The 22,495-nt window shown below is 44.3% G+C and overlaps 1 protein-coding gene across 1 annotated transcript in view; it reads left to right on the forward strand.

Annotated features, from left to right (window-relative positions):
* The first annotated feature begins 562 nt into the window (after window positions 1–562).
* Window positions 563–22,495, forward strand: part of BARD1 (BRCA1 associated RING domain 1) — a 132,016-nt gene continuing 110,083 nt past the window's right edge. Inside the window, exons 1-2 of the mRNA XM_033947000.1 lie at window positions 563–839; window positions 10,791–10,847. Coding sequence (XP_033802891.1) covers window positions 667–839; window positions 10,791–10,847 — 230 coding nt within the window. The 5' untranslated portion in view covers window positions 563–666. The remainder of the gene's footprint in view (window positions 840–10,790; window positions 10,848–22,495) is intronic.

Below are 22,495 nucleotides of genomic sequence, written 5' to 3' on the forward strand. Positions count from 1 at the left end.
AAACTACTCCACTACCAGGATGGGCTTTAAAACATTTTTAAAAATTATTTTCTGATCAAGCACAATTAAATTCATGGGAAAAACTTCAATTCACACAGGTTTTCCAACGTTAGAATTTTTTCTGGGCAACCCTAGAGAAGAGTCTACGTCGGCGCGAGGGCTCACGTACCCAAACAGTAACTGTGAGATTTCTTAAGGCCTTGCGCCTCAAATCCACGGGATCCAAGTTTTACCCAGATCCCATAAAGCAGAAGGAATATATTAATATTTAAACCCCGAAGTATTTTCGAAACATTGTTATTAAAAAAAGCCGTCGCAGTTCCATATACTGTACTGACTTTTCAGTACTACTGTTCTCTCTTTTCCCTAAGCATCACAAAATCATCATAAAACAATATTGGTTTATGCTTAGAAGCATCAGCCAACACCGTGAAGGGCAACTCCGGTGGTCTATCGATTTTTCTCATTTTCGCGGGAAAATAGCCACTTTCGCTAAAACAGCTGAACTTCACTTTCTCCGCCCCCTTTCCGCTTTGGCGCCATTTTTCAAAGAGTCCGTAGAAGCTTGGGCCCGAAAAGCACGGAAGTGGCAGGGAAACATCCAGTGTTCGCGCCCCCTGCTGCTCCTTTTTCCGCGTGACCCGTTCCCGCCGTGAATTGGGGGTGATGGCCACTTCCGGCGCGCTGAAAGCCCGATCGGGGAACCGGCCTGGAGAAGGAGGAGCGGTAGTCACGGAAAAAGTGATCGGGTGGAGCATGGATCAACAGCTTGGTTGGAAATGGCGTAACACTAGGGTCGCTTTGGAGCAGCTAGTGAAGCGGCTAAGCTGTTCCCTCTGGTAAAATGCGTTGCTTTCTGCTGATCTTCCACTGAGCAGGCATAGGCTCTGTTATCGGCAGCGATTCATTAGGGCTCAACCCCCCCCACCCCCCCCCCCAACTGATGATACCAGGCCCTGGAAGTAAAGAGAATCGGGCTTCCCTTAAGATCTTTACTTGGGCCAAAAACCGTAGCAGAATGTGTTCCGAAACAGAAAGGAAGTGTCTTTCCATAATCCATTCTAAACGGAAAAAAACTACCTTTGTGGCTGTGAGCTAATGAGAGCATGTAGCAATCTGTTTTCAGAAAAGGTTTTGAAAGCTTCCTTGATTTATTTTCTCACATCGCATTCTGCTATAAACCTACTAGATTTGTTTTGAAAGTCGGGGAGCCTGGGTGGAGTCAGATGGGTGGGTTAGAGAGCTGGGCTTTTCCATTGCAATTTTCTATCATTAAAAATAGTAATCTTTATCTCTCTTGGGAAGGGGTAAAACGCGGATCTAAAACCGCACATTCTTAAAAAAATGAGGTCTGTGCCACTTTTAGTCTCAGCATAGGTTTTGGCTCTGACAGTCCTCTATGACAGTGTTTTTCAACCTTTTTTGGGCAAAGGCACACTTTTTCATGAAAAAAATCACGAGGCACACCACCATTAGAAAATGTTAAAAAATTTAACTCTGTGCCTATATTGACTATATATAAAGTAATTCTCTTGAATAGGAATCAAATAAACACAAAGAAAGTATTTTATAATTACTTTATTATGAAATATTAAGTAAACAGAATAGTGAAAAATTATAAAATACTTTATTCAGTGCGAAACCTGGGCCTGTTTGGCTGAACACAAAGCTGATATTCTGGCTGGAATCGAAGAAAGACACACACGTAGCTCTTCGTCAACAGCCGTTCCCTTCACCGCCCCGTCACCGCCATCCCTTTCACCGCCCCGTCACCGCCACTGCCATCCCATTCACCGCCCCGTCACCGTCCCCGCTGCATCCATATAAGCCTTAGTACTGTAATATTTAGCTTATTCCTTTCTTATAAATCAAAGTTCCTGCTGCTGAACTAGAGAAAGAGATGTTCAGCTGGCAGGGCTTTGTTTATAAATTTTTATCAACACAACTAATATACTATTTTATCCTAAAGCAAAAAATAAATAAATAAATATAATTTTTTTTTCTACCTTTGTTGTCTGGTTTCTGCTTTCCACATCTTCTCATTCAATTCCTTCCATCCACTGTGTGTCTTCTCTCTACGTCTTCCATTTGCTGTTACTGTGCCTCTCCCTTCACCCCCCCCCCCAATTGGTCTAGCACCCATCTTCTTCCCTCCGCTCCCCCATAGTCTGGCATCTGTCTTCTTCCCACTCTGTCTTCCACATTTCCCTTCGGGGTCTGTTCCTCTCCACCCTCCTTCAATGTCTGTCCTATTCCTTTCCACCACCACCCTTCCCTCCCTCCTTTACCATCTGTTCCTTTCTACTACCCTTCAGCTCCTCTCACGTGGCTTATCTATCTATCTTCCTCCCTCTTATTTTCATGGCACGTTACAATGTAATTTGTGCAAGCCACTGGAGCCTGCGAGCTCGGTCCCTGTCCCATCCCCACAAACCATCTCGCTTCTGTGCTCCTATTTTCTCAATTTCTAATATCTCCCCTATGTATCTGTCATTGCCCCCCCCCTGTGTCCATATACCATCCCCATGGCATGTCCCCTTTATGTCTCTGTCCCTATGCCCCATGCACATAATTTCGCCTCTTTCTGTTACCTTCCTGTGTCCAGATTTCCCCTATCTTCCTCTTCCATACCAGTGTGTCTCTTCTTTTCAACCCCATCTAGCTTTTTTCCCTCTTTCTTCCCCCCCCCCTCCTTCTAGCATCTGGCTCACCTGCCTGCCCTTCCCTTTCTTTCCTGCTGTGGGTTTTTCTTTCCGTCTTCATCCCCTTGGCCCAGAATCCTTTTCCCTTTCACTCCCTCCTTCCAATTTGAGCCGGGAACACGAGCGATCGCACGGTCTCCGCAGCCACCACTCGCCTGCCCAATCGATCCTACTGTTTAGCCAGCTCTCTCCCTTCGCCTCACCTTAGTTTGTAGGTTTTGTTTTTCGGCGACATGCACGCTTTCCCAAAGAGCCGCGCACGTGCGGCTGCTCAGTGTTCAATCTTCTGCTCTGCTGCAACTTCCTGTTTCCGGTTGCGTCAGAGCAGAAGATCGAAACTGAACAGCAGCGGGGACCGGGGGAGTCTCATGGGAGCGCGTGCGGGACCCGGCCTGAGGCCTAATCAGTGTCTGCACCGTACGGCACACCAGGCAACATCTAGTGTGCCGCGGAACAGCGGTTGAAAAACACTGCTCTATGACTATTTAGCTCTGATGGATCCTAAGGCTTTTCCCTCCCTATGCTGAGGTCTATGGCACTTTTAGTCTCAGCATAGGGAGGGAAAAGCATTAGGATCTGTCAGCGCTAAAGTGTCATAGAGGTCTGTCAGAGCCATAACCTATGCTGAGACTAAAAGTGGCACAGACCTCAGATTTTTAAGGATGTGCAGTTCAGATCCCTGAGGTCTGCGAGGTCAGATGCACTTAAGACCTTTGCAGACAATTAACACCCCCTGCCCCCCAAAACCCCCCCCCCAGCTATTTGCCATCCAGTGTCATATCGCGGGGGCTCTCAGAATCGGCGCAGAGGGAGAAGTCTGGAGGAAGGGACGATCAAGCTAATTAGCAAAAGCCATGGTGCACCTCCTCCCTCCTTAGCCATTAGGGAAAGCAGAGCTGGGGGGCCAGAGCTGAGCGTGTGGGGAAAGCGGTGGAATAAGCTAAAAGGCGAACCTGCCAATAAATACGTTAGATACGTTAGATAGATTGTGAGCCCACCGGGACAGAGAGGGAAAATGCTTGAGTACCTGATTGTAAAAAAACCGCTTAGATAACCTTGATAGGCGGTATATAAAATCCTAATAAACTTGAATAAATGATGGAAGATTTTTAAGGACGTGAGGTTTTAGATCCGTGAGGTCCATGTTTTACTCCCTTCCCATCTCTCTTGGCCATTAAGTTCTGTCAGTTCCAGCTTTTTCCCCCTTCTACTTATCTTCGCCTATGCTATTATTACTAATCCACAATTCAAGTCGTGAGGACTGGAGCATGAGTCAATGGCACCTAACAACTACTACTGGTGCTAATTATTTCTATATCACTGCAAGGTGTATGCACTGTACATTAAACATACAAGTGCCAATCCCTGCTCAGTAGAGTTTACAATCTAATCAAACAGGACAAGTAGGGGGTCATGGAATTTCTCAGGCGTGAGTGCTTAACAATCGAGTGGGGGTTAAGTGTTAAAAGCAACCTCAAAAAGGAGGGCTTTTTGCCTTTTGAATGCTGCCAGGGACGGAGCTTCACATACTGTAGTCTGTTTATGGCATATGGTGCAGAAGAGAGAAGGAATGTAGTCTGGAGTTGGCAGTAAAGGAGAAGGGTACAGATAAGAGACTTAGCGATGAATGGAGCTTCCGGGGAGGAGTATAGGGAATGATATTAGATAGCTATACAGTATTGTCTTCTGCCCTTCCAGTCCACTATTCCCACCTCTAGACTCAGTCTAGAAGCTGCTTTTCTTCTTCTGATCCTGCATCTAATTATCTCTAATTCCTCTTAATCCCTCACCAAGGCCCACCAAACATCATCTTCCCTCCAGTGTCAGCATTTGAAAGTGTAGTGTTGTACTCCTCAACCACACTGTTGGGTCCTGCCCCCTGTTACATATACTTCCTGTTGGCATGGGGGCGGGACCTGGTAGAAATGCACACTGTGATTGGGGAGAGCTTTCATATTGCAGCACTGTATTTTCTAATACTGACATCAGAGGAAAGGCGCCAGGAATGTAAAGAGAGGTTTAATGAGAGAAGCTGATACCAGGGGAGGGAAATGAATCATTTGGGAAGAGGCACTATGGTACCTCTGGCCCCATTACTAAAATTGGGGACAGATGTTGCCAAACAAGGAGGAATCACAGCCAGGAGTTTGAAATCTGAGACAATCCCTGAAAATCAGGGATTTCTGGAAACCATTTTCTAGTTGTTAATAATAATAATAATAATTATTATCTATTCTTTTATACCGCCAAAGCCATAATAGTTCAAGGTGGTTTGCAATGAGAAGTACTGGACAATCTATGAAAAAAATACGATACAAATCATCAGAAAAAGATACAATCATACAAGATAAAAGATTAAAAACAGTGAATCAGGTTACAAATTGATCAAATAACTGTATTTTTACTAATTTTCTAAAAGTAAAATAAGATGACACACACATAATAATATTACCCAACCAGTCATTCAATTTGCCTGCCTGAAATGCAAAAGTTCTATCCAGAAATCTTTTAAAGCAATAAGCATTTACTGTTGGGTAAGCAAACATGGATTCTGCATGTAGGCCTGTTAAAATGTTGCATGTAGAAAAAAATGAGAGAGCAGGTACTCAGGAGCCATACCAAATACTGATTTAAAACAGACACAGGAAAATTTAAACAAAACGCTTGCCTCCATCGGTAACCAATGTTTTTGGAAAGATAGCACAAATAGTTGCATTTAATCCAGTGCCTAATTTTGACATTTTTCTGTAATCATGGTAAGTGTTTAACATACCATGACTACAGAAAAATGTCAAAATTAGGCACTGGGTTAACATAAAGGAAAATAATAAGTTGGTATAGGGGTTGGGGGAGGAAATATGAAATGGTAAAAGCCCCTAATCACATCAATTCATTATTATGGCCTGATAAACTGTTGAAAAACTGCCTATGAGTTCAGATTTAATTTAAGACAGTTGCCAAGTTACACAGTTATAAAAACTTCGATACCTATACTGACTTCAATGGTTAGAATTGGGAGCAATAAATTCCATCCTGTTTTGGGGATATAAGTTCAAATCTAAGAGGCTGATGCAGAAATTTTCCCACATGGTTACTGTGGATTTAATGCTGTTTTACAGAAGGATGGTGATGCAGAAAGGGTTTCAGTATGTGCGTTAACTCATGCAGAAACCTGACTGCACACTTTTAAATGAATTAGGACTAAAAATTAATCAAATTAAAAAAAAATTAATTGCATTTTTGAAAATTAATCACACTGCAGCATCTGTATCTTTCCATGTCTTCTGCTCTTCCACGCCCAACCCCTTGGGTGCAATCCATCATCTTTCCCTCAATTCAGCTTCATCATTCCCCCCCACCCTCTTTTCCATTTTACTTTAAAAATTGCCACCTGCTACTTTGCGGCAACAGCAGCAGTATTGCACATTTGCTGCCTTCAGCCTGGTCTGGAACTTTCCTTCTAGCCCATCCTGCCTCTTCTGACGTGACTTTATAGGCAGTAAGTGGGAAAGCTTGAGATCAGACGCCAGGCAGCAAATATGGAAAACTTCCATGGACCAACAGGTGGGATACGGAAGGGAGAAGCAGGACCCTGTTCGTAAGTTTGAGTCTGACCTTTATTAGGTGTTCTTAAACCAGGGACTGCCTGTACAGCAAAAAAAATTCTTGCTATACGTTGCCTTCAGTGAATTCCTTCAAAAAGGCGGTAAATAACTCCTATTCTTGTACAATCCCACTTTATTCTGGGAGTGGGCATCCTTCCTGCCACTTCGCTGCTGTGGGGGGAGGGTGGTTGGCATGGCAGGAGGGAGTGGGCATCCCTCCTGCCAATTTTCTTTTGGGGGAAGCGGGGATCAGCATGGCAGGAGGAAGTGAGCATTCCTCCTGTCATTTTCACTGGCATAGGGGGGAGGGAGGGCGGTTTGTGGTGCCGGTTCATGAGGAGAGCCGTCATCGACCGGGGGGGGGAGGGGAAGGGGCTTATTTCTGAAGTCATGCAGAAAACCAGGTCTTGAGCCGTTTTCTGCATCGGGTTGGCAAATGTGAACGTTGCTAAAGCTGTAAAACCAGGTTTATTGCAGGTTTTAGTGCATCTGGGCCTAAATGACCTGATTAAGAATTAAATGCCAATGTTTTGTACAACTTCAAAAGTTCTCATCAAGCCTAAAAAAAATGAATGCAGAATGTCCAGTGATAAATAACATAATCATAATTCACATATGAAATATGAGGTTTTAGAACCTTAAAACTGTTGGATGACAACTCTATATGTGACAACTCTATATGTGAATTAAGAGATGAGATGCTTGCCTTGAATACACTTGTAAAAGAAGTTATTTGGTAGCTGGCCCAACTGCATGGAATACATTACATGTAAGGTTACACCGACGAAAGAGCTTGGCTCAGTTCTACGTGTCTCTTAAAGCAACATCTGTTTGTATAGGACTGACATTGATGGGCCATTGAGATCTGAACTCTTCTAATACTGATGTATACTGTATACATGTTTTGTAGTATTATTACTTTTGGAGGAATTCTGTGTGATTGCGCAGAAGTTACGCAGAATTGCACAGTCACACAATTTGATAGGCAGCTGAAAAGTGAAAAAGAGGCATAAAGTTTCGTCAGCCGGAAGCCTGAAGTCATAATGCGATTGTACAGAACCATGGTTAGACCTCATCTGGAATACTGTGTGCAATTCTGGAGGCCACAATGCCATAAAGATGTGCTAAGAGTCGAGTCGGTTCAACGGATGGCCACCAGTATGGTTTGCCTGCCTGTGCCGCCCTGCAGTCGCATGTGTGTGGGCGGAAGCTTCTCCTCTGACAATTGTCATTTTATAAACCCAAATAAAACAGAGTAAGGTTCAACAAAACCCATCTCCCCTCCCTTTCACAAATATCCCCTTCACTATTGTGAAAACTGAACAAACCAAATTACTACAGAATGCTCCATAGAAAAATCAAGCTAACAGAATACTTTAATCACACATGGCAAGAATAATGTTAGGGGAGTAAAACTAGGGCAACTGCCCCCTAGTCAGAGAGAGAGCCCTAAGCCAGCTGGAAGCTAAAGAAGCACAGCCTGGACTTTGCGGTCCCCAGTTATGTCTAATACCAGCTCTAGCAGGATACATATTTCAGATCTGAAATATTCTAATCACAAAATATAAAATAATTTTTTTTTTTTTCTTTTTGTTGTCTGGTAATTTTATTCTTCAAATCACATTGGTCTCAGGCTTTGGTTTTAGGTTTCTTCTGTCTTCATCGTGGCATGGCTAGCTCCTGAAGGTAAAATAGGCGCAAGGGGAACTGGGGAGAAGATGCCGAGTTTGACACAGGCACAATGTTTTTTACCACATGAGTATGATTTCACCACTCCCACGGGGCGGTAAAAGGTCTTGTCCCCATTCCTGCGGTAAACCAGTTGTAAATGTCTCCATTCCTGCGGATTTACTGCGGTGACCTGCGGTTTACCGCGATAAACGGTCCCCGTGTCATTCTGTATTAGGGCGATCTAAAATCAGGTCTAAGTGCACAGGTCTATTAGGCGAACTAAAAACTGGTCTAAGTGCCCAGAAAGTATTAAAAGTGACCAGAGGAGAATTACAGGGACAAAGTACAGACCCCCCCACACACTCTCCCAGTAATCACTGACCCTCCTCCTCCCACTGCCATAAAATTTGGAATAAAAAACTACATACCTGTCTCCAGAATATCAGCACCTGGCATAGGAAAGCCTAGTAGAGCTGCACAGAGGTGGCTTAACTAGTCTGGGAGGTGGGCTAGTGAACCATAGAGAGGAGGAACCAGGCCCATAAGCCACTCTAACCACTGCATTCATGATGGAAAATATGAGCCCACCAACCCCCCCCCCCAAAAAAAAAAAATAACCCCTACTTACCGCTGTATAGATGGTACCTGCAGCCATAAGGGTTATCGGGATGGTAGACAGGTGGGTATAGTAGTTTTGGGGGATCTCACCATGACCTGCAAGGGAGTTGTGAGATGTTTATGTGGCATCCTTTTTGTGAAGTTCACAGCAGTGCCCTGTAAGGTGCCTCACTACTCTGTTGCTATGCCTGGGTGGTCAGTCCATCACTTTTCTGACCCCTCCCATGCCCTAAAGGTGTTTTTTAATGCATTTTGGGCTTTGGACGAGAATGGGTATAAAGATAGATGACTTAGCGGTCTGGACAATCAAACGGCTAGACGTAGAAGTAGATGATTCTCAAAAAAAAATTTTTGCAAGTATTTTTTGAGAATGGAGTTTGGACGCTGCTGACTTTGGACGACTACTGTTTTAGGCCCAAAATAGACTTACCCCCTATTTTACAAAGCCACGCAGCAATAGCCCCGAAGTCCTTTAAATCTCTATGGGCTTCGGGGTCGTTACCGCAGCGCAGCTGCTAGCGCGGCTTCGTAAAACAGGCCCTTAGCCTTTTTTTTATTTATTATGCCGCTCTATGTATGTTTTTTATATGTATCCTGCCTTGGAATAAGATGATTTATACATTTTAATGAAATGGGTGGGCATGCCAACAAATCCAGTAGTGCTTTTTTTTTTTTTTTTTTTGCTTCTACTGAATTTATTATTCCTTAACCTTTTCAGAGTTTTACCAGTCATTATTTTGTTTATCCTGTTTGATAAAATATATGTTATGACTATAGTCTTCACAAAGTCACTAACAGATAAGTCAAATTTATAAGAGAGTAATTAAAATCAGATGCAGGTTATGTAATCACATTGTAAGAAATCTAGAAAAAAAACAAATCCAGAGCCTATAGACCAGTGGTCTCAAACTTGCGGCCTGAGGACCACATGTGGCCCGCCAGGTACTATTTTGAGGCCTCAGTATGTTTATCATAATCATAAAAGTAGAATAAAAGTTTCTTGATCATATGTTTCTTTAGCTATAAATTACAATATTATTATTAAGACTTAGCCAAAAGGAAAGATTTATAAACTGTAAAGAGTTTTACCTCATGCGAAATTGTCATCCTATATAATAAAACCCTAAGCGCACATGCGCACTTAGGATTTCGTGTTGCCTGCCGCTGTGTTGTGTGATCCGTGGCAGCCAACCCAGCGGCAGGAAACATTCTGGCCACTCCCCTCCTCCCGCCCTCACACACCCTGGAAGCCAGGCAAGCTCTCTCCCTGCCCGCGTCCTCGGCAGGGAACACACCTTGGCCCTCACTCGCCGCTGCCGCCGCTGCTGCTGATCCTCCTGTAAAGAGCAGCCTGCGATGGTGGCCGGCTTTAGCGAACCTCGCAGGCCGCTCTCCAACTCGGTAGCACGTTCCCTCTGACATGATCCCGTGCGTCAGAGGGAACGTGCTACCAAGGCTGGAGAGCGGCCTGCGAGGTTCGCTAAAGCCGGCCACCATCGCAGACTGCTCTTTACAGGAGGATCAGCAGCGTGAGAAGAGCCGCCGCCGGCACTTTTAAAACTTGAAACAAAAACCTTCGGCCGCAGCAGGCCAGCCTGCGGGAAGGGAAGAGGGAGGGGCCGAATGGAGCAGGCCAGATCGCATTAAGAGAAGGGAGGGGCCGAACGGAGCAGGACAGTTCACGGTAAGAGAAGGGAATTGCTTCACAGGGACCTGGAGGGGAAGGGAAATACCGCTGCTGCTTCTGCAAAGGAAAGTGGTGGGGGGGAGGAGAGACAGAAAGAAATACAGACAAAGGAGGCCAGGGAGAGAGACAGACAGAAATAAAGACAGACAGGGTTCCAGAGAGACAGACAGACAGACAAAGGGTGCCAGGGAGAGAGAGAGAAAAATAGCAGGAGGGAGAGAGACAGAAAGAAAGGAAGAAAGAGACAGGAGCAGGGAGAGAGACATAAATAAAGACAGACAGGCATATATTCTAGCACACGTTAATGTAACGGGCTTAAACACTAGTTTCTGTAATAAGACATTAACTATTTTTTCTGAGGCCCTCCAAGTACCGACAAATCCAAAATGTGGCCCTATAAAGGGTTTGAGTTTGAGATCACTGCTATAGACTAACATGAAACCTGACAAAAATAGAATAAAATGCATTGATAAATATCATATAACTGCCTTTCTTTTTTATTAATAGTGTTTGTATCTTGAAGGAGCCCGTGTGCTTGGGAGGATGTGATCACGTCTTCTGTAGGTAAGTAACTGAATAAGCCAGAGGTGTCAAACTCAATCACATAGGGGGCTGAAATCTAAAACACAGGCTAAGTCGTGGGCCAAATGTTTTATTAAGATACTTAGTCTTAGTAGAAAGATTCTGGGTTAGATGGACTATTGGTCTGACCCAGTATGCTCTTCTTATGTTCTCATGTTCCTCAGAGCAATCTCCATTGACCACTACCCTCTGTCTTCTTCCACTCAACCAGTTCCTAACTCAGTCTGTCACTTTGGTGCCCATCCCGAGGGAACTCAGTTTATTTATTAGACGTCTGTGTGGAACATTGTCAAAGGCTTGCTAAAATCTAAATCTAAATACTCCACATCTAGCACATGCAGTACAACCACCAGAGAAATAGAAACAAATGAATTTCTCCCTGAACAGTGCAAAAATAGATAGCAGATGTAAATTTTCAAAACTAACATATTTCAATCACTGAATTGAAAATTAAAATCATTTTCCTACCTTTGTTGTCTGGTGATTTTATTTTTTTTATTTTTTAATCATCTTTTCTGATATCTTTCTCTCCTTCCCTCTCCCTTCTTGTGGTCTGACATCTCTCTCCTTCCATCCCCTTTCCCCTGATTTGGTATCGCTCTCTTCTTCCCGTAGTTTGGCATATCTCTCTTACCTTCTTCCCTTACCCCCTTCCTGTGGTCCACTATCTCTCTCCTCGCAGTCTATGATATCTTTTTCTCCCCTCCCCTCCTCCCCTTCTGTTCATGCTCTGCACCCTCCCCCTCTCTCCCTTCTGTTTCTGGCGCCATAAGTTCTTCCCCTTTCCCTTTCTCCCACGCCAGCCTCCCCCATTCTACTTAAGAAGCTAGTCCAGGGGGCTTCCTGACCTGGCATTTCCTTCCCTTTCTATCCGTGCCAGTCCGACATCATCCTCACTTTTAGTCTTGCAGACACATCCATTTTTATTGCAGGGGACTGCCAGCCTTGGCAGCAATTCTCAACTGCCGCATGTGGCCCCTTTCTGTGTTTTTTTTCTGTCACAGTCAGTTCCCAATGATGCAACTTCCTGTTTCGCCTGGATAACCGTGGCAAAAGGAAAGCACAGAGAGGGGCTGCAAGTAGCGGTTGAGAATTGATGCCAGGGACAGCAGCCCCCTGTAACAAAAATGGATGTGTCTGCAAGACCAGGAGAGGAAGAGGTTGGACCGACACGGATAGAAGGGGGTGGCTAAAATTTGTATAAAGCACTAATATAATTTCTTTGTGTAATTATATCTTTGCATCCAATTGGCTGCAAAGCCTCTTAATGCAAATCCTATGTGCATGTCATTTGTTATGACTGCTGGTACAGTTATGACATGAAATACAAGTCAGGAGCAATAAGTCAAAGTAGGCATATAGGGGCAGATTCTGTTTAGGATGCTGGTCTCAGCAGCCGCCTATGGGAGGGGCCTTAGGCTTCTGAGCCAATCAAATGCCCCTCCCTGGTGCATTCTCTGCCTGGACTTTCAAATACAAGGTTCAGGGGAGTTGGGAGGGTGGGGTGTTAGCAGGGATTCTTGTTCACGGGGTATTGGGGGTTCCGGGTGTGTGGCAGCAGTAGGGCTTGGGCATCTCCCCTGCCCAGCTGCTTCCTGAAGTGTTGGGGGCAGGAGGGAGTGTGCATCCTTTCTGCCTGGATGTTTCTTGAAAGGTTTCGAGGATCGGCGGCCGCTCATTTGATCAAGGCAGGGAGATTTCTTTGCCACGATCAGCTCAGTGGCATATCTATTTGACATGCAGGCCAGCATTTTTGCTGACCTACATTTCGGGTGTCTATCGTGGCCCTAGGGAAATGCCTAGGGCCGCTTAAGCTCGCCAAAGGCCACTTCCGGGTGAAACCACATGCAGCCTTGGTCAAGCTTAAGTGTCCTGATATGTCTCCCTGCACCCGCGTCGGCTGGTTAAGACAGTAGAAGGATGCCTACTGCTGCCTACAATCGGGACGCTGTTTAAAGAATTTTTCCCTAAATTTCTTTTATAACTTTTTTTTTTCTACTTTGCTCATAAAAGGGAGGCAAACTAACGTTACTTTCCAAACTTTGCACATGAAGTTAGTGCCAGAGGTTGTATTAATTTGCAAAATTGGCTCCCTCTTTTCCAGAACATTGCCAGTTCATAACAAATCTGAATCCGTCATCCCTGCACTTTCATCTCAACCATGCTTTGAGATTTCAGAGCGCTGTCTGCCTTTTGGGTCCTGCATGTGGAACAAGAAGCATTTCTGAAAATTCTAACTTGAAAGATCTGAATTTCAGCTTTCAACCTGAGAGCCTAAATTCGGCTTTCAGATCCTCCCACATTTTCCTATGTCGCTGGCACCTACATGTACCTAGACAGCTGGCTCAACCCTAGCATTTTCTAAAATCCTATCTGTGTGACACGTGAGGTCCGCTGCGTTCGCATCAGGCGATTTTCACGCTCACCAGCCACCCAGCTTTTTTTATGACTTTAATTTTAAAATGAAGTATATCTTTTTTCTTTTTTTTTCAAATATTTATTCATTTTAACATATACATCAAGTGTACATTAAAATATGAACACAACATATTACATTATCACTTGATAATTCCATAACAATATATAACTAAAAGATTTATATTCCACCCCCATCTCATAACTATACATGAATAATATAATTCCTATGTATATTAATCAATTAAATTATGCACATAAATATTAAATTATCATAACCCACCCATCCCCCCCATTCCCCATTCCACTAGTCACCTTTCGCTCGAAGGAAGGAAAGGTGACTAGTGGAGTCCCTCAGGGTTCAGTGCTGGGGCCAATCCTGTTCAATATGTTTGTGAGTGACATTGCTGAAGGGTTAGAAGGAAAAGTGTGCCTTTTTGCAGATGATACCAAGATTTGTAACAGGGTAGACACCGAAGAGGGAGTGGAAAATATGAAAAAGGATCTGCAAAAGTTAGAGGAATGGTCTAATGCCTGGCAACTAAAATTCAATGCAAAGAAATGCAGAGTAATGCATTTGGGGATTAATAATAGGAAGGAACCGTATATGCTGGGAGGAGAGAAGCTGATATGCACGGACGGGGAGAGGGACCTTGGGGTTATAGTGTCCGAAGATCTAAAGTGTGACAAGGCAGTGGCTGCTGCCAGAAGGATGCTCGGCTGTATAAAGAGAGGCATAGTCAGTAGAAGGAAGAAGATGTTGATGCCCCTGTAAAGATCATTGGTGAGGCCCCACTTGGAGTATTGTGTTCAGTTTTGGAGACCTATCTGGCGAAAGACGTAAGAAGACTTGAGGCGGTCCAGAGGAGGGCGACGAAAATGATAGGAGGCTTGCGCCAGAAGACGTATGAGGAGAGACTGGAAGCCCTGAATATGTATACCCTAGAGGAAAGGAGAGACAGGGGAGATATGATTCAGACGTTCAAATACTTGAAGGGTATTAACGTAGAACAAAATCTTTTCCAGAGAAAGGAAAATGGTAAAACCAGAGGACATAATTTGAGGTTGAGGGATGGTAGATTCAGGGGCAATGTTAGGAAATTCTACTTTACGGAGAGGGTAGTGGATGCCTGGAATGCGCTCCCGAGAGAGGTGGTGGAGAGTAAAACTGTGACTGAGTTCAAAGAAGCGTGGGATGAACACAGAAGATTTAGAATCAGAAAATAATATTAAATATTGAACTAGGCCAGTTACTGGGCAGAATTGCACGGTCTGTGTCTGTGTATGGCCATTTGGTGGAGGATGGGCAGGGGAGGGCTTCAATGGCTGGGAGAGTGTAGATGGGCTGGAGTAAGTCTTAACAGAGATTTCGGCAGTTGGAACCCAAGCACAGCACCGGGTAAAGCTTTGGATTCTTGCCCAGAAATAGCTAAGAAGAAAAAATTAAAAAATTTAAATTGAAACAGATTGGGCAGACTGGATGGACCATTCGGGTCTTTATCTGCCGTCATCTACTATGTTACTATGTTACTATTCTTTCAATTATCATATAAGGAAAAAGAATAATAAATTAACATTAATCATTATGATAATTTATTATTGGCCTCCACACATCTTTAAATCTATTAAAATGACCATTTTGTATTGCAAGTAAACGTTCCATTTTGTACAGATGACACACTGAGTTCCACCAGAAGCTGTAATTTAGTCTAGAACAAATTTTTCCAATTCAATGTTATTTGTTGTATCCCTACTCCTGTAAGGATCATCAAAAGCTTATTATTTACTACAGATATTTGGCTTTTATTTCTCATACACAGTCCAAAAAAACTGTATCATATGACAATATCACATGATTTTCCATAAAGAGGTTAACTTGATCCCATATTAATAACCAAAATGCCTGAATATATGGACAATAAAATAAAAGATGATCCAGAGTTCCAACTTCAATTTTACAATGCCAGCACCTATTAATCTAATTGTTGTAATCTAGTAGTGGTCCAGAATGCTCTATGCAACAAAAAGAACCATGTTTGTCTAATAGATGCCGACATCGTACCTTTAATTCTCCAAGACCAAATACGTGGCCATTGAGATGCATTAATCTGATGCTTAATCTCAATGCTCCAAATATCCCTTAATCCATTTTTAGGTTTTTTATTCAAATAATTAGATAAAATTTTATACCACTTGGCGGCCTGGTGTCCCAGAAAATCTGCCTGAAAACATAGGAATTTTAAGCTATAATGATCATGTAAAGATTTCCATTCAGGGAACCCTACCTGAATAGCCTGCTTCAACTGCAACCATTTATAACTTTGTTTTTTATTTAGACCATATTTATGTTGCAATTGTGAAAAATCAAGCAGTTTACCATTTTGAATAACTTCATTTAAGGATCTTATACCTGCTTTAATCCAATCTTTCCAGACAATCTTAAAACCGCCTATTTGTATCTTGGAGTTTACCCAAATAGATTGATGAGTAGACTTTCCAATAGACTCAGGAGTTAATTTCTCCACACATCTTAATGTTTTCCAGGTATCCATTAATACCGCATTTTCACGCATATAACGTGCGCGTTATACACGATTTTTACAAACCTTGCATAACCTTGCTCGTTATACGCGTGAGCGCGTTATCACCTTTTTTTTTTACATAGTTCCCCCCCCGACGTCCGATTCACCCCGTAGGACCGCTCGCACCCGCACCCCCACCCTGAAGGACCGCTCGCACGTCAGAGAAAGGGCGGGACCGCCGGAAGAGGAAGCAGCGTAGACGCAGGGCTAAGAGAAGGGGCAGGACCACCGGCAGAGGAAGCAGCAGGACGATGGTAGGCAGCTTCTACATGATGGGGGTGGGGTGGGGAGGCTGTGGGGGTGCGAGCGGTCCTTTGGGGTGGGGGTGCGGGTGCGTGTGCGAGCGCGAGCGGTCCTTCGGGGTGGGGGTGCGAGCGGTCCTGCGGGGGGGGGGCATCAGGCTTTCAGGGTGGGGACAGGACTTCAAGGGGGAGAGGAGAGTCGGGGTGGGCGAAATGAGAGTCAAGGGGCGGCCAGAGGAGAGTCGGGGTGGGCTAAAGGAGAGTTGGGCTGGCCAGAGGAGAGTCGGGGCGGGCGAAAGGAGAGTCGGCAGCGACGGGAGAGTCGGGGCGGCATGCATGGTATACGGGTATGCGCGGTATATAAAAATTTCCTTACATACATTACAGTTTCCCGCGCGCTATACCCGTGTGTGCGTTTTACACGGGTGCGGGGTATATGAGTGAAAATACGGTACTCTCTATATCTTTTTTCTTAATAAGGATAGTATTACAAGCCCTTAGTTCCTCAACTTAATGTTCTCTATATGGTATCCTAGTTTATCCCAGGACAAGCAGGCAGCATATTCTTGACTGATGGGTGATGGCACCGACGGAGCCCCGGTACGGACAATTTTAGAGTGATTGCACTCTAAGAACTTGGAAAGTTCTGGTAGGCCGCACCGCGCACGCGCGAGTGCCTTCCCGCCCGACAGAGGCGCGCGGTCCCCAGTTTTCTAGTTTCCGCGGAGCTAAGAAGACGCGTTTTTCAACGGTTGTTGAAAATTTTTTCTACTTGCCTTCCCGCTCGCGTAAACCTTTTTGGCTCTATTGCCTTTTTTCTTTTGATTCATTTTTAGTTTTTCCCCGGCGGAGCCTTCTGCCACCATCGAGGCCTCGGCCTTCGATTTGGCTGAAGCCGTTTTTACTTTCATGCCCCCTCAGCCAGGGTTTAAAAAGTGCCAGCGGTGTGCTAGGCCTATATCTCTCACGGACCCACACAACTGGTGCCTACAGTGTTTGGGTCCTGAGCATCAGGCTTCCACCTGCACCCGCTGTGCTACCTTAAAAAAACGTACCCTAAAAAATCGCCAGATACAACAGCGATTACTGTTCGGTGCCGAGATGTCCGACCCCGTTCCATCGACACCGGCTTCGGCACCTGCTCAGTCGGCACCTTCCTCTTCGACACCGCGCGACACCGCACCGGCGTCCCAGCACTCAGGTAAGCCGGCTAAGAAGCCTTCCCCGCTAGAGCGTCCTCCGGTCTCGAGTGCAGCGAGCCCAATCCTGCCGACTGTGAGGCGCCAGCGGAAGCGCTCCGCCCCTATTGAGGTGAGTCCCTCGACATCGGGCTCCTCATCTCCGGGACATCGAGCGGCACCGCAGGTACCGCAAAAAGAAAAAGGCGGTACGGTGCCATCCCCTGGATGATCGCATTGCGGCCATCCTCCAAGTGCAGCTCAAGGAGCAATTACAAACATCTCCTTCCAGCTATCTTGGCATCGAACCTTCCGGTGCCGGTCCGCACTGAGCCGCCGGTACCGATAGTGGAACAGCCTGTGCTGTCGGCATCCACTGTTTCGGTACCGCTTCACTCGACCTCATCGGTATCGATGCCAGTCCTCGCACCGGAGCCGAGAGCTCAACATCAGTCGGTACAGACTTCGGCACCGGTACCACAGATTACATCTCCTGGTTCCATATCGATGAGGTCGGGTAAATCGGTACGCAAAACCCGACACTTGGAACCATCTACCCCAGAGTCTCGGGACCGTACTTCCCATGTTAGGGATCCTGATCTGTGGGGAGATTCAGAGGAACCCTTTCTCTCTGAAGGTGAATGTTCCTCAGATGAGGATGATTCTGCTGTACCTGACCCATCCTCTAGGCATGACACTACATCTTTCTCGTCTTTTTTGAAAGACATGTGTGACTCTCTGTCTATTCCTTTGGAGGCTGAGTCCAAAAAGTCTAAAGCCTTTTTAGATGCCCTTGACTTTGACCAACCCCCAAAGGAATTTTTGAAGCTCCCTCTTCACGACATCTTGAGGGAGACTTTCTACAAGAATCTAGAGACTCCTTTAACAATCCCAGGTGCGCCACGTAAATTAGATTCTTTATACAAAGTAATTCCCATTCCTGGATTCGACAAGCCTCAGCTTCCACACGAGTCTCTACTTGTGGAATCTACCCTTAAAAAATCCTCAGGAGCTAGTGTATATGCTTCTGTACCTCCTGGCAGAGAGGGTAAAGCCATGGACAAATTTGGTAAGAGGCTCTACCAAAATGCAATGTTGGCTAACAGAGCTGGTAATTATGCTTTTCATTTTTCTTTCTATCTTAAACATCTCCTTACCACCATGGCTTCCTTTGAGAAGTACCTTCCTCAACGTAAACAACAATCTTTTCACCATTGCTTGTCGTCTCTGTTTCAACTTCGTAAGTTCATGGTTAGGTCCATTTACGACACCTTCGAACTTACCTCCAGAACGACAGCAATGTCTGTGGCAATGCGTCGCCTGGCCTGGCTTCGGGTATCCGAACTTGATGTTAACCATCAAGATCGGTTAGCCAATGCCCCGTGCCTAGGGGATGAGCTTTTTGGGGAATCCATGGACTCGACCACTCAAAAGCTCTCTGCCCATGAGACACGCTGGGATACCCTGCTTAAAAATAGAAAAAAGCCTCCTCCAACAAGACCTTTCAGGCAGCAATCGGCCTATCAACGCCGCTTCACAGCTCGCCCATTACCAGCAGCTTCTCAGCAACCCAGGCGTCAACGGCAACAGCAACATCAGCCTCCCAGACAACAACAACAGCAGCAACCTGAGAAAGTCGTGTTCAATCAGATTTCAGATTTCATTGAAAAAACTAACATTCTCCACCCCAACCAAACAGGTTTTAGGCAACATCACTCCACAGAACACTCGTTAATTGGTATGACTACCACTATCCATTATTACTTAGATCACCACCAATCAGTTCTCCTAATCTCATTAGATCTTTCGGCAGCCTTCGACACAATCGATCACAATTTACTATTAAACAGACTTCAATCAATTGGTATAACAGACCAAGTCCTATCTTGGTTTCAATCCTACTTTTCTAATCGTTCCTCTTCTGTTTCCTTTAATAATACAACCTCTGATACTTTTAATACAGCTTACGGTGTCCCTCAAGGCTCTATATTGTCTCCACTTCTGTTTAATATATTTCTTTCTCCTTTGCTGACCTTATGCCAATCCATAGGCTTCAATGTATTTGCATATGCCGATGACATTCAACTCTTACATCCCATAGATACTAATAATCCATCCGATTCAGCATCAATTAATATTAAATTAGAGAAAATTCATAACTGGTTAAATGAAAATAGACTTGCATTAAATATTAAGAAATCCAACGTATTACTCTTCCCTTTAAAGGAGAACTTTAATCTAAAGTTCCCAATTTCCATTAAGGGCCAACCATTACAAGAGGTCTACAACATAAAAATACTAGGCGTTATATTTGATCAAAAACTTACTTATCATGAACACATAAGTAGTGTAATCAAGTCTTCATTTTTCAGGCTCCGCCAAATACGTTCTGTGTCACAATTTCTTAGTATTAAATCTCTTAACATTCTTATTCATTCTCTTGTCATTTCAAAAATAGACTATTGTAATGCGTTGCTGATAGGAACAGCACAAAAAGAAATTAAACGATTACAAATGATACAAAACACATCCATAAAACTTATTTGTAAAGCTAAAAAATTCGACCATGTAACGCCCCTTCTTAAAGAAGCTCATTGGCTACCAGTTGCCCATAGAATAATATACAAACTTGGTCTGCTTACTTTCAAATCCCTTTTCTTTAAAACACCAGCTTTCATTCACAAATTATTAATACCTTACACTACCAACAGAACTTTAAGATCTGCAGAACAACATTTATTATCTATCCCATCTTTAAAAATAATAAATACGCGCCGCCAGTTTATGTTCTCCGTTACTGCCCCCCAAAATTGGAATTCCTTCCCTATTTATCTAAGAGAAGAAACTAATATAGAAAAATTCAAAAGTAAATTGAAAACTTTTCTTTTCAATGATGCATTTATAAATTAATTTAAAAAAAAAAAAAAAAAAATCAGAAATCATTTTTTTTCTCTTTTTTCAATCATCTTACCCTTCCTCATGTCCATTCCCTATATGTCTCTCCAGACTTTTAATACAATGTAAATTCTCCCCTTAATTCCTAATGTTTCCAGTTCGTTGCATCTGTCTAAAGTTGAGTTTGTTTTATCTATTGTAGTAATAATTTTAATAATGTAATTTTATCATGATGTACATCGCTTTGAATCCAGATAAGGCGATTAATCAAAATTTTATTAAAACTTATTATTATTAAAACTTGAAAAGCCACCTCCACAGCAGAAGACACAGCCCTTTTGACTTAATTCTCCAAAGTATAACCAGTACTCCCATATCTGCTCTCCTGCCGCAACAGGTCGTCTTTCTCTGTTCCTCAGCCAGTGGGAAGTTATTACTTTGGACCAATGGGTCCTCAACATCATCCGCCACGGCTACTCTCTCAACTTTCAGACTCTTCCACCCCAAAACCTGCCAAAAGAGTCTGCTTTGAACAGTACTCAATCTGCCCTCCTTATTCAAGAAGTTCAATCCCTCCTCCTTCTGAACGCTATAGAGGAAGTTCCTCTAGATCAACAGGGGCAGGGATTCTACTCCCGTTATTTTCTAGTCCCCAAAAAAACGGGAGATCTCAGACCAATCCTGGATCTTCGCGAGCTCAACAAATGTTTGGTAAAGGAAAAATTCAAGATGCTTTCTCTAGCCATTCTTTATCCTCTTCTCAATCAAGACGACTGGCTGTGCTCCCTCGATCTCAAAGAGGCATACACTCACATACCGATCAATATAACCTCCAGACGGTATCTCCGCTTCATGATCAATCATTGTCATTACCAATACAAGGTGCTGCCCTTCGGTCTTGCTTCTTCTCCAAGGGTGTTCACCAAATGTCTCATTGTGGTGGCTGCATTTCTTCGCTCTCACCACCTTCAGGTATTTCCTTACCTGGACGACTGGTTAATCAAGGCCACTTCCGCTCAAGCAGTACTCCTGGCCACCAACCAAACCATCCTTTTTCTGCAAATACTGGGGTTCGAGATCAATCTACCCAAGTCTCATCTCATCCCCACTCAGAGACTTCAATTCATTGGAGCGATACTGGACACACTCCTCATGAGAGCATTCCTGCCATCCAACCGTCTTCAGACTCTTCAGTCTCTATGTCAGCAGGTGCTTCCACAACGTTCCATTTCTGCCAAGCAAATGATGATACTCTTGGGTCACATGGCATCCACAGTCCATGTCACACCCCTCGCACGTCTTCACCTGCGCACTCCTCAATGGACCCTTGCTACTCAGTGGTCCCAAGCGACGGATCCTTGCTCACGACACATATCTGTGACATCATCTCTTCGTCAGTCTCTACAATGGTGGTTGGTATCCTCAAATCTATCCAGAGGTCTTCTGTTCCATCTGCCTCCTAATCAACTAGTCATCACCACCGATGCCTCCCCTTATGCCTGGGGAGCTCATTTGAACGAGTTCCGAACTCAAGGCCTTTGGACAGTCCAGGAAAAGAAGCATCACATCAATTTCCTGGAACTCAGAGCAATGTTTTATGCCCTCAAAGCCTTCCAACATCTTCTCTTTCCTCAAGTTCTCCTGCTGTGCACAGACAATCAAGTTGCGATGTACTACATCAACAAGCAGGGTGGAACGGGCTCGCGCCTCTTGTGTCAGGAAGCCCAGAAGATCTGGACTTGGGCCATAAATCACCATCTATTCCTGAAAGCTATTTACATTCAGGGAGAAAAGAATTCCTTAGCGGACAAGCTCAGCAGAATTCTCCAGCCTCACGAGTGGACAATCGATCCTTTCACTCTACAATCCATCTTCGCTCAATGGGGCACTCCTCAGATAGACCTCTTTGCAGCTCCTCACAATCACCAGCTGCCCCTATTCTGCTCCAGACTCTACTCTCCTCACCGTCTGGCAGCGGATGCGTTTCTCCTCGACTGGTCCAATCTGTTCCTGTATGCTTTCCCTCCTCTGCCTCTCATGTTAAGAACCTTGTTCAAGCTCAAGAGGGAACGAGCCACCATGATTCTGATTGCTCCGAGGTGGCCCAGGCAACATTGGTTCTCCCTTCTATTTCAACTCAGTTCCAGGGAACCTTTTCTTCTTCCACTGTTTCCTTCAAGTTTCAAGTTTCAAGTTTATTAGGATTTTATATACCGCCTATCAAGGTTATCTAAGCGGTTTTTTACAATCAGGTACTCAAGCATTTTCCCTCTCTGTCCCGGTGGGCTCACAATCTATCTAACGTACCTGGGGTATGG

Source organism: Geotrypetes seraphini, chromosome 5, assembly GCF_902459505.1.
Source record: "Geotrypetes seraphini chromosome 5, aGeoSer1.1, whole genome shotgun sequence".
Lineage (NCBI taxonomy): Eukaryota > Metazoa > Chordata > Amphibia > Gymnophiona > Dermophiidae > Geotrypetes > Geotrypetes seraphini.